This window comes from Mus caroli, unplaced genomic scaffold (assembly GCF_978045245.1).
Source record: "Mus caroli unplaced genomic scaffold, Mus_caroli_1 scaffold_17, whole genome shotgun sequence".
Taxonomy (NCBI): Eukaryota; Metazoa; Chordata; class Mammalia; order Rodentia; family Muridae; genus Mus; species Mus caroli.
The window spans coordinates 5,460,889-5,477,962 of NW_028227272.1; the positions used below are offsets into that span (position 1 = coordinate 5,460,889).

General features: G+C 39.7%; 1 protein-coding gene and 1 pseudogene across 1 annotated transcript in view; one reads left to right on the forward strand and one right to left on the reverse strand.

The window, feature by feature from the left end:
* Hapstr1 (HUWE1 associated protein modifying stress responses) overlaps positions 1-15,284 on the forward strand; it is a 29,986-nt gene extending 14,702 nt beyond the window's left edge. Inside the window, exon 4 of the mRNA XM_021185495.3 lies at positions 12,176-15,284. Coding sequence (XP_021041154.1) covers positions 12,176-12,420 — 245 coding nt within the window. The 3' untranslated portion in view covers positions 12,421-15,284. The remainder of the gene's footprint in view (positions 1-12,175) is intronic.
* On the reverse strand, positions 495-828 carry LOC110311911 (dynein light chain 2, cytoplasmic pseudogene; annotated as a pseudogene).
* Positions 15,285-17,074: the final 1,790 nt, after the last annotated feature.

Sequence of the window (17,074 nt, forward strand, 5' to 3'; positions counted from 1 at the left end):
CCTTTGTATGAACGGGACTACTTCCCTCTTAAGTGTGTTCCTTAGTTCCTGGAACCCCTCTACCAAAAAGATCTATTGACATATAAAGCCTATCTTTATTGGGAGAAAAATAGTAGGGACTTTTGAGTTGATTGCAGACATGTAGACAGGAATGCCAAGAGACCCCCCCTGAGAGGTAACTCATCAGCTGGGAACTGTGAGATTTAGGAAAAGTTTTGATTTAGAGTTAGAGTTAGAGTAAAGTTTAGATTTAGAGTTAGAGTAGACTGACTCTATTTCAACATTTCCAACATTTGTTTTTTTTTTTTTTTGTTTTGTTTTTTTTAAGGAATGGACTAAGAAAAAGACTTTGCACAGAAGTATGTAATAGAAAGTAAATATACATTTTAAAGCTATTTTACAAATTGCTTTATAAACCCTAACTAGTATAGAGGATGATGTCTTACATGAAACAAAATGCTGAAGATTTGAGGCTCTACTATTGGGAACTTAAGGATACATCCTTACTAATGAATGGATGGATCACTGGGTATTTGGCAGAGTCCTTTTCCCCCCTTTAAAAACAAAAACAAAAACAGATTTGAGCAATAAAATGCCCACTTGACCCAGATAGAAGTAGGTGAAGTGTTTGGTTTCATTTGTCACAACTACTGAAGGAATCAAGGAGCATGTTGCAGAACCACGCAGAGCGGTACTTTTTGTCAAATTCCTTTTTGATAAAGTCTGTATATTAGACTTCTCCAGTGCCTGAGTAGTAGCACATTCCAAGTCCTGTTGCTTCTCTTCTGACATGCCTGCGGTTTTCATTACTGCCTTCCCAGTGTACATTCTAGACCGTGGTCACCACGAGCCAGGGCTGGGGAGGGATTGGTGCTACTCAGGCTGAAAAGGAAAGTAGGTAGAGTTCCTCTAGGACAGAGATTTTCAGGATGTCGGTTTTGACCAACACTTTGGGGGCCAAATGACCCTTTCACAGGGGTCACCTAAGACCATTGGAAAACAGTCATATTTATATTATAGTTTATAACAGTAGCAAAATTACAGTTATGAGGTAATGAAAAGAATTTGATGTTGGGGTGGGGTCACAAAAGCTAATAAAGGGTTAGAGCGTTAGGAAGGTTGAGAACCACAGCTCTATAGGATTATTTTGTTGTTGTGCTCTGGCTGGCTGGGACTCACTGTGTAGAACAGACTGGCTTCAAATTCATAGAAATTCACTTGCCTCTACCTCCAGAGTGCTGGGATTAAAGAGATACACCATCACTTACAATTTTTTTTTTAAACAAGATCTCATTCCATGACCCAGAAAAATATTCCAGTTCATGCTCATGAGTTTCAGTAAAAACTAAAGTAATGGTGGTTAACAACCTGTAAGACTTGTGTTTTATTTTTTATTTATTTATTATTTTTTTGATACAGGGTTTCTCTGTGTAGCCCTGGTTGTCCTGGAACTCACTCAACCTGTAAGACTTATAAGACTAACCTGTGCTTTTTTTTTCCCATTGGTCACTTTCCTGTAGCATATTGCTTATTTCCTATGTTCTGTAAGACTTAGTTATTAGACATTACATTCACAGAAAATGAAATATATAGGCTAATGCCAAACTGATAGTTTTTTTGTTTTTGTTTTTGTTTAATTCTCCTGTTAAAATAACATTGAAAATGTACCATATTTTCCTTTTTATATAAACAATTCACATAGACCAAAAATACTCAGAGTACTTTTATTTTTTTTTTCTTCCTACCTTTCTGACATCATCCTTTTCTAGGGTTTGTCATCTTTTACTAGGTAGGCCTCTGAAAACAATTTTATTTTGGGGGAGGGGCTCCTTGACTGATCTGAATTAGATTTTACAAGATTTCTTTCTACAGGCTTTTTAGGGGCGCTCTTACTCTTAGCTTCCTGATCTCTGCTCTCATTTAGAATTCCCTAGGTACACACCCTGTTTTGTTTGGGCGTTTGTTTTGTTTTCTGCACATTCAGGGTGTCCTGGGAACATTTGCCACAGATGACATTTCCTCTTTTTTTTCCCCCTTCCTCAGTACCAGGGCTTGAACCTAGGGCCTTGTGCATACTAGGCTAATGCTATAACCACTGAGCTGTACATAGGTACATCAGGTGACGTTCCACACCAAACTCAGCAAATGCATGCCATCTCCTTGTGGCTGTTCAGCAGTCTTCGTAGTCTCTAGAAGTCAATCAGTGAGAAGAGTGCTGCCACTTTCTGTTGAGACAAACAACTGGATGATTTATTTTAATGTCTTGGATTTAGTGGTTTTCTGGGGAACAGAAATGGCTATCTCCATTTAGTGTGGCTATGGGTTTGGGGAATGGTCTCTGGAGGAGGCGTGTTTGGTCTTAGAGTAATCTGCCCTTGCTGTTGTTTATGGGGTGATTTAGGTACCAGAGACTGCTTTTATAAAACCATTGGAATGATCTTTTCTCTTTCCCTCCCTACTTCCTAAGGTTTTCTTGTGGTCCTGCAGGGGCAAGTAGAAATCCATTGTAGATGCTGGAGAGAAGGCTCAGGCAGTAAGAGCACTGACTGCTCTTCCAGAGGTCCTGAGTTTAATTCCCAGCAACCACATGGTGGCTCATAACCATCTGTAATAGGATCTGATGCCCTCTTCTGGTGTGTCTAAAGACAGTGATGTACTCACATAAAATAAATACATCTTAAAAAAGGAAAAAAATTTTTGAAAGAAGAAACAAAAAGAGGGGCTGGTGAGATGGCTCAGTGGGTAAGAGCACCCGACTGCTCTTCCGAAGGTCCAGAGTTCAAATCCCAGCAACCACATGGTGGCTCACAACCATCCGTAATGAGATCTGACTCCCTCTTCTGGAGTGTCTGAAGACAGCTACAGTGTACTTACATATAATAAAAATAAATCTTTAAAAAAAAAAAAAGAAACAAAAAGAAATCTATTGTAGTCTGGTGTTGAGCTGGGATCAATATTCCAGCCCTGCTGGTAATATCTTGAATCTCGAGTTCTTTTCACAAATCTCCTCATTGACTTGTTTATATTGTAAAGCTAATCATGTGACTTACGACACAGCTTCTCTCCTTTTTTTTTTCTCCTCATCATCATTTTTAACCCAGGCGCCATCTGAATTTACGACCTCCTGACTCATACTCTTGAGTGTGGGATTACAGATACACACCACCACATCTGGCCTGTTGTCCCCCTTTCTTCCCTTTTTCTTTTTTAATTATAAGACAGTGTGTATCTTAACGTCTAGACTCACCAAGAACTCTGATAACTTTGAACTCCTGACCTTTATGCCTTCACTTCTCAAACTCTAGGATTATAGGCGAGGATCTTTTTGTTTTGTTTCTGTTTTTGAATGTAGTTATTGTAGTAATATTGTCTTGGTTGGCCTATAGCTCAGTATGTAGTTATGTGGAAAGGTTGCCCGCAGCTCTTGGGCGAGTTTCCTTCCTCTCCAGTACTGGGATTAAAAGTATGTGCCATTACACCTGGCTTCCTACTCTTAAAGCTTTTCTTGAACTGGGTCTCATTGTGTTTGCATATTGTACTGATGATTGCGGTTGTATTGTACCATTCCTTTTGGCTTTCATAGAACCTAGCAAAAAATATGGTGTAACTGTGTTTCTGAATTACCATATGGGTAAATAGGTCTGAGAGGTGTGGGTATAAACAGCCCTGTGGGGGCTGAGAACCTTTGGAAAGTGGGAGAGAGTAATTTGTGGGAAGGAATCTCACATTAGAATCTCACATTAGGTATTTTGCAGGGCCTGAGAATAAAACCACAAGAGCTAGTCTTTTTTAAAAATGTCATTAAACAATCTACCCTAGAATGTCAACTGGTTGTGTTACTGTGCAGGTCTTGTAGAGAGAGCTAGTCTTTGGTGTATACTTTAAAAAAAAAGATTTTTTTATCTTGTGTATACTAAAAAGATGTTTTTTGAAGTTTGGTCTTCTTACTGTGGAGCCTGGGTTGGTCTGGAGCTTGCTGTGAAGACTAGGCTAGCTTTGAATTTTTAGCTAGTCATCCTTTTTGCTCTGCCTCTTAATTGCTAGGATTGCACACCAGGGCCTTTTTAGTATGCTGTATGTCAGTAGAAAGCCCAAAGGTTCCTCATTTAATTAATGCTCACCTACTCTGTGTTATTGGTTCATTGATGGAGAAAGGCTAATTTTGTTAAGGCAGAACAGGTTAGTAAGTGATAAAGTAGATTATTTGGGATCTTTCTGGCTCTAAAAATTGTTCTCCTGCCCACTGTTCCTCTATTTATGGTTTTAGGGAGTCTATTTCTATTGACTGTATTTTTTTCCCCCTCCTGGGCTTGGGTGGGTGGGAAATTGCTAAAGCAATTTCAGAAAATTTTCAGAAAATATTTAAATTTTATGTGTCTGGGTTTCTTTTATCAGTGAATCTGGGTTAAGTGTATTGGAAGGTATATGCTTTGTGGCCAGTTTTATGTACCTTTAGCTTACTGTGGTAGGAAGAGCATAGCAACGTGTAGGCCACAATATCCTATGTAACCTTGGGCAATCTGCTTAAGATCTCTAATACCATCTTTGTAAAAGTGATCTCCTTTATATGAGAACCAACTAGATTGCTTACCTATCCCTCCAGTGATCCCATGTAAATCTTCTTGCTTCTGACAGTCACAGCTTTTTTTTCCTTGACTGTAGTAAATTATAGCTATCACTCCGTTGGGTTAATCTTGCCTACATGTATGGTTATATATCATTTGTGTGCATTGCCTGTGGAGGCTAGAAGGCGGCTTTGGATTTCATGGAACTTGAGTAACAGATGGTTGTTAGCTACTGTGTGGGTGCTGGAAATCAATAGAAGCTAGTGGTCTTAACCTTTGAGCTATCTTTCTAGCCTCTGCTGTGTGTGTCTCCCCAGTTTATTACTAAATCTTGAGCTTAGTTCCTGTGAACAAGCTGGAGAAGTTGGTTCTGAGTTGCCCTGTTGAAACTAGTGCTATTTGGAGAGCTTTAGTCTGAAGCCTTCAGGGTTGTCATCATGGAGATAGGTGCAAGGGTGCATAGTAGGAAGGCAGGCACATTCCAGAGATAGGAAGGTTTGTTAACTAAAACTTTACTCATTTGAAAACTATTTAAACTTCATTCTCCTAAAACAGTTGGTTGCTAACTCTGGTCCACACTGACTCTTAAAACTTAAAGATGCTTTTATTCCAAAAATTATTTTGATGACATTCTTGACTTTTATGCTAGACTTAAATCCATTTGGCTTAAATTAAAGTATTGCTATTTTCGTTAGATTTATGGTGGAACATTGTCACTGATGAAAATTATTGCTCTTGGCATTTCAATTTAAGATACCGTGTTCTCAATCTTAGGTTTTGTGTGTGTTGAAAAGTCAGTGAAAAAAAAAAAAAAAAAAGGGCTGGTGAGATGGCTCAGTGGGTAAGAGCACCCGACTGCTCTTCCGAAGGTCCAGAGTTCAAATCCCAGCAACCACATGGTGGCTCACAACCATCTGTAATGAGATCTGACTCCTTCTTCTGGAGTGTCTGAAGACAGCTACAGTGTACTTACATATAATAAAAATAAATCTTTAAAAAAAAAAAAAAAAGAAAAGTCATTGAACTTTGGGAGAAGGATTTGGGCAAAGTCAAGATAGTGGAGGCTTTTTGTTACACTTGAAAATTAAAAAGGGACAAACAAAAAAGATAGCGTTTGTAATTATTATTGTCATCTTTCTTTCTTTTCTGGAGACAGAGTCTCATTGTACACACTTGCCTGGTCTGGAATTAGTTGTGTAGAGCAAGAAAGTCTTTAATTTCTGAACTTCAAAGAAGCTCCTGCCTCAACCATCCCAGTTGCTGGCACTGTAGGTGTGAGCGTGTGTCTGTCTGTCCTTCCGTCTGTGTGTTTGCTTGCCTGCTGAGGATCAAACCTGGGAGCTTTGAGCTCTACCCTTGAGTGATACCCCAGTCTTTGGAAGGTACCTTCAAAAGAGATTCCTTGGTAAGTCAGGACAAGGTTCCTTAGTGCTGAAGGTTGAAGCCCCCCCCCTTTTTTTTTTTTTGGAAAACCCTTTGTTTTCTTTGTGGATTTGTTAACGGGTTGTGATTTCATCATTTTAAAACATATGTATAAAGACATACACAAATGTGCATTTTGCCTTTCTGTAGTTTAGTACTTTAGTCTATAGATAGTATTTACTCAGTAAATACCAGGTGCTATTTGCCAACACAGGGACATGTGACTAAAGATGACTCATCTCAAAGAATGTCTGGCCTGTAAAATTAACACCATCTTGAAGCACGTAAGCATAAGGAATCAGTCTGAGACACAGTTGTGTGTGTGTGTGTGTGTGTGTATGTTTTTGGTAGAGAGTAAGTTTGAGTGTTGTGATATTCATTTCCTTGCCGTTGAACTCTGGGCCTTGTTTATGCTAGGCAAGCACTTTAGCACTGAGCTCCAATTCTCTAGCCACATCCTTAGCAATGTTCCTTGTCAGCTTCTTGGGTCTAGAGAATCTGGGTGTGGAGCCTGTAGAAATAAATAAATAAATAAATAAAATGGAATCATTGGGAGCCAGGCGTGGTGGCGCTCGCCTTTAATCTCAGTACTCGGGAGGCAGAGGCAGGAGGATTTCTGAGTTCGAGGCCAGCCTGGTCTACAAAGTGAGTTCCAGGACAGCCAGGGCTATATAGAGAAACCCTGTCTCGAAAAACCAAAAAAAAAAAAAAAAAAAAAAAAAAGGATCATTGGAATTTGGGTTTAGTGGTATAAAGTTTCACAAGAATTCTCACCAGAATTCCTAATTCATCACATACAAAGCATTATTAAGCAGCTATCTTCTTTACCCCAGAAGGAAAGGTGTGACTTTAGGCATCATAAACCAGATTTTCTTCTGTACAGGTTTCACAGTGATTCTATTGAAACATTCTTTGGCTTACATGTGGCAAAATGATTTTTAAAGAGATAACTACATCCAGGGGAACTATGATAAATTACACACTTATTAGTGCCTTGGTTCTCTTCCTTTCTTGGTCTCATTCTGCCTTCCTTCCCTTCTGATGATTTAGCAAAAGCATGAGAACCGTAGCTTGAGAGTTTACAAGTTCATGAAATGATGAGATAGTATACAAAAAACTGTTTGCATTTTTTTTTTTAATGGCAGAGGACTAGCTAGAACCAACTTTTGAGGGTTTGTTGATGTCTGTTCATCTTTCACAGATAACCCCCCCCTTTGTTTTTTCTCCTGGTATGTGGAATATTGTAATGCTTGCTGAATATTGCAGCCAGGTACATCTTCTTAAAGTACTGGAACTGTTACTAGCTATTCAACAATCAGTCTAAAAACATACTTGGAACTTGATGTAACAGATTTCACCACCAAAGTAATCTCTCAATCACTTTACATTCTCTCTGAAGGAACTTTTACATCATTAGCTGTCCTTCAGACCTGTCCCAGAGACCTACAAAATTACAGCAGGGCACTTAAAATAGTATTGATTTTGAATGAAAAGTTGGTATTTTCTGTACATTAAGGATAGATGTTAGATTAAATAGCCAAAGATACTGGAGATAGATTAATCTTCAGTATTAGTAACACAGGATTTCCTTGAACTTGTAATAAGGTTTTGGTGGCTATTGTACTGGAAAAATGAAAAGGCGATGTAAGTCTCAAAGCTAGGCAGCTTGCCCTAGTACTTATTGGGTAATCTGTTGGTAGCTATTAAACAGTTGAATTATCCCAGTTTAATTCTGGAGAGTTTTCTAAAAGCAAAAAGGTTCAGTGTCTTGTGATTTCATTCTATAGAAACAAATGCAGCCAAATGATGCATTTTCTTCTAGTCTTTTTTTTCCCATGTATAAATATTTCACAGTTGAGCTCATACTGCATATATGGTACTGTATCTTGCTTTTCTCACTTAACATCATGGACCTTTCTTTCCTGTGGCATTAAAAACTGTCTTTGAAAAATGACTGTCTTTGATAAATGGAAAGCATTTGGGGCTGTTAGTATAACTGAAATGTTTTCTTGGTGTGACACATGTACCTTTGTAATTGGCTTGATTTAGTGTGCTTTACTTCAATAAAAATCCAGCATTACAATTTACAGATTGGGGTGGGGAGTGGTATCTACTTTAAATGACCAGAACCTTTCTGCTGGGATTTTTTTTTGTTTGTTTGTTTTAAATGATAAAACTATAAAACACCACAGGACATGGACACTGCAAGTGCTTTTAGGTCACTAAGTACACTGCACAGGGAGCACTCACACTTCATTTTCAGGACAATGCCAACCTCTTAGTGCTCCCAGGCAGGGTGATGCCAATTTTTTTTCCCCCAAGTCTGAGGAATTTAAGACACCACCATCCTCCTCTCCAAGATAGCACTGGATGAACCTTAGGGCTGGCTTTCTTCAGAGGGACCTGAAGTGCTGAAATCCAGGAGAGCATAAATGGGAGCCTCAGGTCTCTCTGGCTGTAAGGTTTCCTGGGTGGGGATTTGCTCGCTCTCTGTGTGTGACTTAATGATGGATGGGCAACTGGAATTTTATGTAATTGATTATGCAAACAGCATTTTCATACTACACTAAGCATGAAATGATGAGCATAGTTTTGACAATAGTGATGTGCTATTCTTAATGATTTCTATGTAACTTGGATTCCTATAACCTGGACTGGAAACTTGTTTTTACTCTTCGGAGTTTCAATGAGTGATTAAATCATCCTGAGCTTAAAAACAAATAACAAACACTATTTCAAATGGATGCAGACACATTAAAATGTGAGTTTATCTTATGTTTCCAATTGAGATTTTTTTTCTGTCTAATGCTACCTATTCTGTTTTTGTCTAATATTTCCACCACTCCTTTTGAAAACATGTTTTTGGTTAAGGATATACAACTTAGTTTTTTAGTTGTGACGCATGTTTAGATTTTCTGTACTTGTTTTAGGTTGATTGTGTTCATGTGGCTTAGCAAGGTTTTCTAAAGCAGCTTCAGTAGCTGTTACTGATTTTTCAAAATAAAATTTGGGCTGTTCAAAGTGGCTTTTTTTTTGTTGTTAATTTTTTGTGGTTATCTTAATTTTTGGTTTTTGAAACTTGTGAAAATTCTTCTGGGAAGATTAGTGAATCCAACTTTAGAAAGATTCTCATAGCTGAGACTAGGTGACCTGTACCATAGTTAAAACCCAGTTCTCGGGTGTTGTGGGGATTTCCAATTGGCCAAGTTGCTGCATAATGAATTTTGTTTTTTATAAAGAATTTAGTTGACTTAATGAACATTTGATGGAAGTGACTAGTCCACTGTCTCATGGAGCCCTTGGAGTCTTTTATTCTCGTCATTACCACCATGAACATTCATGAAGGACATGGGTAGGATTCAGTGAAATCTTGTAGTTTTATTTGCAAATGGAATCCTGAATTATAAAAGCAGCCCAGCTTATTGCCCAGCGCTTAGATTTTACAGTATAACTCCTGTATAACCTCTGCATCCTAGAGCAAATACAAAAACTGGTCAGTGTGTCTCTTGAGTGTAATTTGGGAGGCTCGGGCAGTAGGATTGCTTTGAGTTTGAGCCCACTCTGAGCTACAGAGTAGGACCCTGTTTAAACACAAATACACATACACTGGAGAAAAGATTGGACACAGTGGCCCTTGGATGCTTTCAATTTTCAGGAGGAAGATGGACACCTTACAAATAGGCTGTAGAGCAGGATGTTGTGGGCTGCAGGGTTAAATGCACTGCTTTAACAGCAAGTTTCTCATGGTGTATCTATACGGGGAAAACAACTTGGGGATAGTTGAGTTTAAAGTGATGGCATTGATGAGATAAGTGACTAGGCAGTGGCAATTTGGATTTATTTCCTGAAATGAAGCTCTGGATTTCAGTGAGCTTTGAAATGTGGGGCAGAATTCTGAAGCAGTATTCATTATTAGAATTCTGTATGTATTATGTACCAGGCAGTGTATTAATAAATTAGTCCTTCAGGTAGATATGGAAGTCTGCCCACAGGAAGAGATGGTTGATTGTGCTATATAATCCTGGAATTTGATTTCCTTGCATTGCTTGTTTAAACCTATATGTTAAGAACAAAGAAGTGTTGTTTCTCTTTGGAGCTATGAAGTCTGAGCTGTTGAGGAAGCAGTTAGAATTAGGAGTGAATCTTTGAGTGCAAGATAGGCACTCAAAGATAAGCTAAGGGGTGACATACCTGTCTGTCAAAGGCTGCACAGGCTGCTGAGAAAGCAGCTGGCAAGCTGGGGAACAGAAAGGACTAGTAAGTTTTAAGTGGAAGGGAAACACCATCACGAGGCCAAAACCTCAGGAGAGTTGTGACTCCTGTGGCTGAGAAAAGTTTGAAAAAAAGAACAGTTCTGACTTTGTACCACTAACCATTGATATTGGTAATAAAACAGTTAAAGTGCTAGGATAGGATACAGAGGGCAGGGTGAGTAAGCTGGCCCTGAATCTTTACTTTAAAAAAAAGTTAGGCGTGCGTGTGCGTGTGTCTAACAGAGTTTTCCTGTTTCAGCCTCCTAAGAGAAGGCAGTGTAACAACTTACTGTGTAGACTCTCTTGCCCTTGTGCTTGAGACTCAGCTGCTGCTTACAACCTGAGCCCTTGGGCAGGGCGCTTAACTCTTGTAGTCCGAGCTATAGGTGACTTTGAGGACTAACAATGCTTGATCCTGGAAGCAAACCAGCATTGGTGCGCACCCTGCGCCCAACCAAGAACAAACAGGTGCTGGCCTTTGAAAGGTGGAGAGGTAAAGAGGGACACTTATTTTCCCCAGATCACCATTGTAAAAAAGGGTGCGAGCCTTGGTTGCATGACTGCGGAAAAGAGTGGGAAGTGGCTGTGGATGGAGATTGTTCCCAAGAAGTGTTTGTACAGTAAGAACAGCTTTGGGATTTAGTAGATTTGATTTGGCAGGTGCAGAGTATGTATGTCCCTTTGTGCTTAATATTCAAAGCATTATTTTTGAGTTGAAAATGTTTTCCTTTTGGCACTACCAGGTCAAACGGAACTTTGCTTTAAAGGATCAGGGGAGGTTCTTACTCTTGGAAGTATCACTCATAGCAAATCATTCTCCTGAGTCAGGCAGTGGCAGAATCTAAGTGAGGTAGACATTCATGAGGTGGGAGATGGCACTGACCATGCTAGGATTTAACTGTAATGTTACAGTTTCTGTGCCCTGGCTTGGCACATGCCTTTCATAGGCTTGTCTTGAACAATTGGGGTGGACTGTATGTGTCCTTCCTTAACTGCTACTATTCTAAGCAATGAGGGCTCAGCAGTCAGTGCTGGGACATGAAGCAGGATTCTTTATCCACCCCTTTCTTATTCTTTCTTTGAAGGATTGGAAATGGTATTGACTTAGGCTCTGGTGCTAGCTATCTTTAGGGTGTCTGCCAGATACAGTCCAGACCTCATTTGGTGATAGAGCCCTTATTTGTCCAGGGCACACCCACCAGTGGTCCAGTATAATTTATAACAGTGATTTTTCAGGCTTAATAATGGAGTGCTTGGGATGATACATTATGCAGTCACCTTATCTAAAGGGACAAAGCCTACTTAGACCTAGAAATGCCTTTTTTGCTTTCCTTACATCATCACACACACAGACACGCATCAGAGATTGTAAGAATGGTGACAGTGGATCAAACAAAACGCCCTGCTTCAAGCAAGCACTTCCTCCTGTCCTGGTCTGTAAAGTGTGTGTAGCACTTGCCTAGTGAAAGGCAGGAGGATCTGAGTGTTCCCAGGACAGTGCTTGGTGCATTTGGCTTCCATAAGCACTAGTTGCCATCTTTATGAGTAATAACCATTATGAGTCATACAGTTTATTGGTTATGTTGCCGACAAACTGTAGGTCAAAACCATATGGTTGGTCCTTAAAGAATAGCTGGGCAGTGGTGGCACACGCCTTTAATCCCAGCACTTGGGAGGCAGAGGCAGGTGGATTTCTTAGTTCGAGGCCAGCCTGGTCTACAGAGTGAATTCCAGGACAGCCAGGGCTATACAGAGAAACCCTGTCTCAAAAAACAAAACAAAACCCAACAACAAAAATGTTAACTCCCTGCCGAGCCCTTAGAAAGAAACCCGGCAGGCACTCTTGGACACTGTGGCACCATGGAAAGTAGAGTGGGTTGCTTTCAAAAGGGTCAAATAATGGAGCAACTCTAAAACCTCTTTTCTTCTTCCTAGGTCTTAGTGGTGCAATGGCTAGTATAAGCGTGCGCTCGAGTACCCCAGGCTCTCCTACACATGTAAGCAGTGGACCGAATGCTAGTCGAAGGAGAAATGGACTCCATGATGTCGATTTGAACACTTTCATAACAGAAGAAATGGCACTCCACTTGGACAATGGTGGAACTAGAAAGCGTACCTCAGCCCAGTGTGGCGATGTCATTACAGACTCACCAACCCATAAACGCAACAGAATGCTCTAAACTGCAGACATTTTCATACCCACCATGCTGCTTGAAAGCCACTCGATCCTCAACATATACTATTATTGCAAAGGAAACATGAGGCCATCTTCCCTTGTTCACTGTTTAAGAAAAGTGAATTCTCTAGTGGTTGCCATAAAAGGAAGTTCTAGGTATTTACAGTAGATGCCTCCTGTAACTATGGCTTTCTCAAACTATAATCCTAGCAGAGGACTTGAACTATTGTAGTCATTAGCAAGATCATCATAGGCAAACATATATCCGTTTCAAGGCGAAAAGTGACCTTAACTGTATTTATTCTCAAAGGGAAAGGAAATAACAGATGTTTATTTGGTTATAGAATGCTTTCTTATTTTTATTTTTTGGTCCATTTCCTGCTGTATTGAGTATTTTTACTTAAAACAGTATTGCCAGGTTCCTACAATTGTCTAAAACCTTGATCTGGCTTGCAAGCCAGATCTTCAGGCTTCCATTTTTGCAGCCACACTGAACCACATATCTGGTTTCCATAGTGATAGTGTGTAATTTCTGATTATCAGATTATGCCCAGTTTTCAGTTTTCAAAACAGTTTTCAAAACTCTGGTGATTGTGAGACGTAAAGAGGTGCTATGGTGGTCATGCAAGTAATACGTAATATGAATCAATACACAGAACTCTATCGGATTCACTTTGTGTGTGTTAGTGCTCTGAAAATAGCAATATTAAACTGTCCCCAGAATAACCCTGTAGGCTTCAACTCAGTTTTAAGACAAGTACTACTTCCTATGCCGGGTACTTAACTTATGGTTAAACACAGACTGCATTCAAAGTGACCTGAAAAACAGGTCATGATCTTTGAGAGTGGGCTTCCCTTTTGGTTTGGTGGTAGTGAGAAGAAATGGACGGTGGGAGTAGATATTTATTGTTTAGGTTTTTGTTGTTGTTGTTTTTTGTTTTGTTTTGTTTTGTTTTTTTGCATTTTTATGGATGCCCTACTGTGTGTAGTTGTCATAGTAGGTGGAAGATGATAAATATGTTTTATCTGCTACTAATGTGAAAGTAACTTAAATAGCAAAACCCAGCTTTTCCTGTCCCTCCATTTCTCTCAGAAATGCAGTTTGGACTTTCCTTCTGGAAATGATGAGATCGAATGGAGGTTTTCTAGATGTTAGGTAGACCCAAATAAAAGCTCCCAGAGTCCTCTTTGGGTAAATATAAGACCTCTTGTAGCTACAACCTTTTAGAGCATGTTTCATCTGCATTTTTACTACTTTGAACTGAATGGTAGTCTTTTTTAGAAGACTGATGTCAGCCTGCCAGGTACTGTAATTCATTCTATCCTATTATATTATATATCAAGTAGCACAGTGAAAAAGGTTTCCTTGCAGACTTGTAGTCCAGTTTCAGTTTCTTCTATTTTTATCCTTAATAACCACTGCAAATCAGTGTAAGGGTTTTTCTGGTAATTACAGCACTTTGTTAAAAGTTTGCAATTTTGTCAGCCATTAATAATACCTCTCTGTGAAGAAACCTTACTAAGTTAACCATTACTGGCTGAGTGGGATGTGAATGGAATGTTAGAAATGTCCTGTGAATTGAAGTTCTGTATTCATTATAGATCTAGCCCTTATTTAAAACAGTGAAGTCCATATTCAGACTAGGAATGAAAGTAAGGTATTTCTCAGTTTGTGCAAAAGTGGAGCTTTACTTTGTTTATTTGAAAAGCAGGAAAAATTATAGCAATCTGTCATTTTACCTTAAATGGACAAGCCTGGGCATCACAAGTACTTCCAGGCTTCCCTGGGATATACTAAGACATGGAGTTCAAATTTGCTTTTCTGTGGTTGTGAGTATAGATGCTGGAATTGGGGTTTGACGGTGTGATGGCTGCTGACAAGAAGCCTGAACTCCCATTCCTGAGGGACTTGAGACTGAGGACCACGTGTCATCTCCCTCCATGCGTGTTGTGTCTCCTCTGTCCAGGCTGACTAAGGATGGTCTTGGTTGTTTGGTTTCAGTTGGTGCTCTGAAGCTGAATCTCAGTGCCCTTTACTCACAGTTGTCAAATTTTGATAAAACGTGCCATTTTCTTTGGTAAGAGAAAGCAGGTCTAATGTCTGCCAGAACACAATTTATATGCCGGATTATTGGCTCCATTAAACTTTTTAAAACCTTTAGCACTGGTTACTTTTTTCCATTGCCTTCCATATGCAGTACCTCCTCAACTCATTAGTAGCACTTCCCCACTACCTCTCCTGTCCCTTTCCTTCCTGGTTCTGCCAGACTAGAATGACTGAGACGCATCAGTACAAAGTGAGGTGTTTTTTAATCTTAGCATGAGTTAGTCTGATGAAGTTCAGTATCTTTTGGAAGTTTTTATTAGTTAAGATGCAGAACATCAAAGTGTAGTATTAGGCACTGACTTTGACTTTTTTTTTCTTTTCTTTTTTTTTTGGACAGGTCTTTTTGTGTAGTTCATGCTGACTTCTAGCATTCGATCCTCCTGTTTCAGTTGCCTAAGTGCTATGGCTTACTGGCACGGTGCTTGCTTGGCCTTTTCAGCCAATCAAGAACAGAATGGGCTGCTCTTGAAGCTAAGCACTTGAGTATGGGAGAACAGAGTCAGATTTGTCATGAGCCAGGGTCTGATTCTTAACACAGTGCATCTCCTTAGCTCTGTCGTTAACCTGACAGGGGTAGGCCAGGCTCAGTTCTCCACTACAGTGTCCTCAACATAGCTGACAGGCTCACGAACTTTTATTATAATTTTTAATATCTTTTACAGCAAAATTCGAGTATCATCAATGTAGTTTACCTCATTGAAGTAATGACATACACCTTAAACCATAATACAAATAAATCATTGAAAATGCCAAAAAGACAACAGGGGCTTGTCTGTAATTTTTTGTTCTGGTCATCATGTCCCAGTAATTTTGATGTAGTCACATAAAGTTCAGAGAGAAGGGATGGGCTAAACATGTGACCAAAGGTGCAAGATATCAAGGTTTTGAAATATCCTCTAGTTGGAGATGTGGGCAGCCTGGTTAGTGTTAGTAAAGTGCTGTAGTTCTGAATATGAATACTATCCACATAGAGGTATGTATTAGTGATATATCTGTATTAGATTATTTGTGGATTTTTAAATTTTTATTTATTTTATTGGTTTGAGACAGGGTTTCATGTAGCCAGGCTGACCTTGTCAAACTTGTCTTGTAGCTGGGGATGAACTTGAAGTCCTGGTCTTCCTGACTACACCTCCTGAGTTCTGGGGTGACAGGCCTGTGCCACTGTAATGGACATTTTGTATTTTATTTTAGAGAGCATGGGAATCTTGAGAATTGATGCTGCTTGGAATCAAGTCATAGGAATCCTGTTTAAAATTCAATGTTCACCTGCTTAGTTAAAGGGGGTTCTTGAAACAAAGGAGAGCCTTCTCATACATATATAGTACTCGTGACTTCTCTTACGGTTCTGAAAGCTATTAAAACTTTTGGTTTAGGTTACTTTTCCTGGAAAGGGAGCTTCTGCCTAGAATAGTTGAGGCGTATGGCAGGCATGGCGTGCTTGCTATAACAAGGTCAGGGCTTTACTTTATGATGGGATCTGCTTGCTATAACTTTGTGAAATTAGTAGGCAGCAGCTTGTGCTAAGTGGTCCTTGAGGTTCCAGCACAGGTGTTATAGTTTGATGGATGCTCTTCCAAGTGTCTGGTAGCTTTGCTTCTGTTGTTTGAGTGTTTCAGTAAAGATGAGAAGCTACAGAAATGTACTATATAGCTTGTTTTGTGTTTTACTGATTGTTTTCCATAAGAATAGGGTGACAATCTTTCCAGTATCTTTTATGCAGGTCTCAACTTTTCAGTATTAGTCATAGTGCAGTAGCAACTATTCTGGCTTAACCTTTATAAGAATCTTCTACAGGCTGGGTGTGGTGGGCACACCTTCAATCCCAGCACTCGGGAGGTAGAGGCAGACGGATTTCTGAGTTCGAGGCCAGCCTGGTCTACAGAGTGAGTTCAGGACAGCCAGGGCTACACAGAGAAACCCTGTCTCAAAAAAAAAAAACAAAAACAAAAACCAAATCTTCTACAGGTGAAATTAACCATTCAGGCAAGGAACAGGCTTACATCTGTAATCCCAGCATTGGAGAGACTAAGTCAGGAGGAGGAACGATAACCACGAATTTGGAGCCAGCCTAGTCTATGATGGTGAGTTTTAGTCTGGCCTCAGTGACAAAGTGAGACCATGGCTCAATTAAAATAAAAACAACCACAAAAAGAAACTACCACACTGTCAAACCACCAATGCAGGCAGACCCTCGCATTGAGGTCATTTGTCTGTTGTCCTGTATCTCAGCCAACATTATGGGTCTAGGCTTCTTTGCAGCAGACCTTGGAGTTTTATTTTGACCTCTCCTATGAAGGAAGCTGATTTACTGGATGATTTGTGTGTTTCAGTGCCTGGCTGGCTTCTAGTTTTTTACCTTTCCTGGCCCAGTTTCATCATTTCTGAATGGTTTTATACAGAGAAACCCTGTCTCGAAAAACCAAAAAAAAAAAAAAAAAAAAAAGCCTCTGACTGTGGGGCATGTGGGCAGATTTAGCTGTTGGTGTTGTAGAATTCCTGTGCTCCAGGTCTGGTGGCCAGAGGAAGTCCTGGACTCAACATCGTCTGC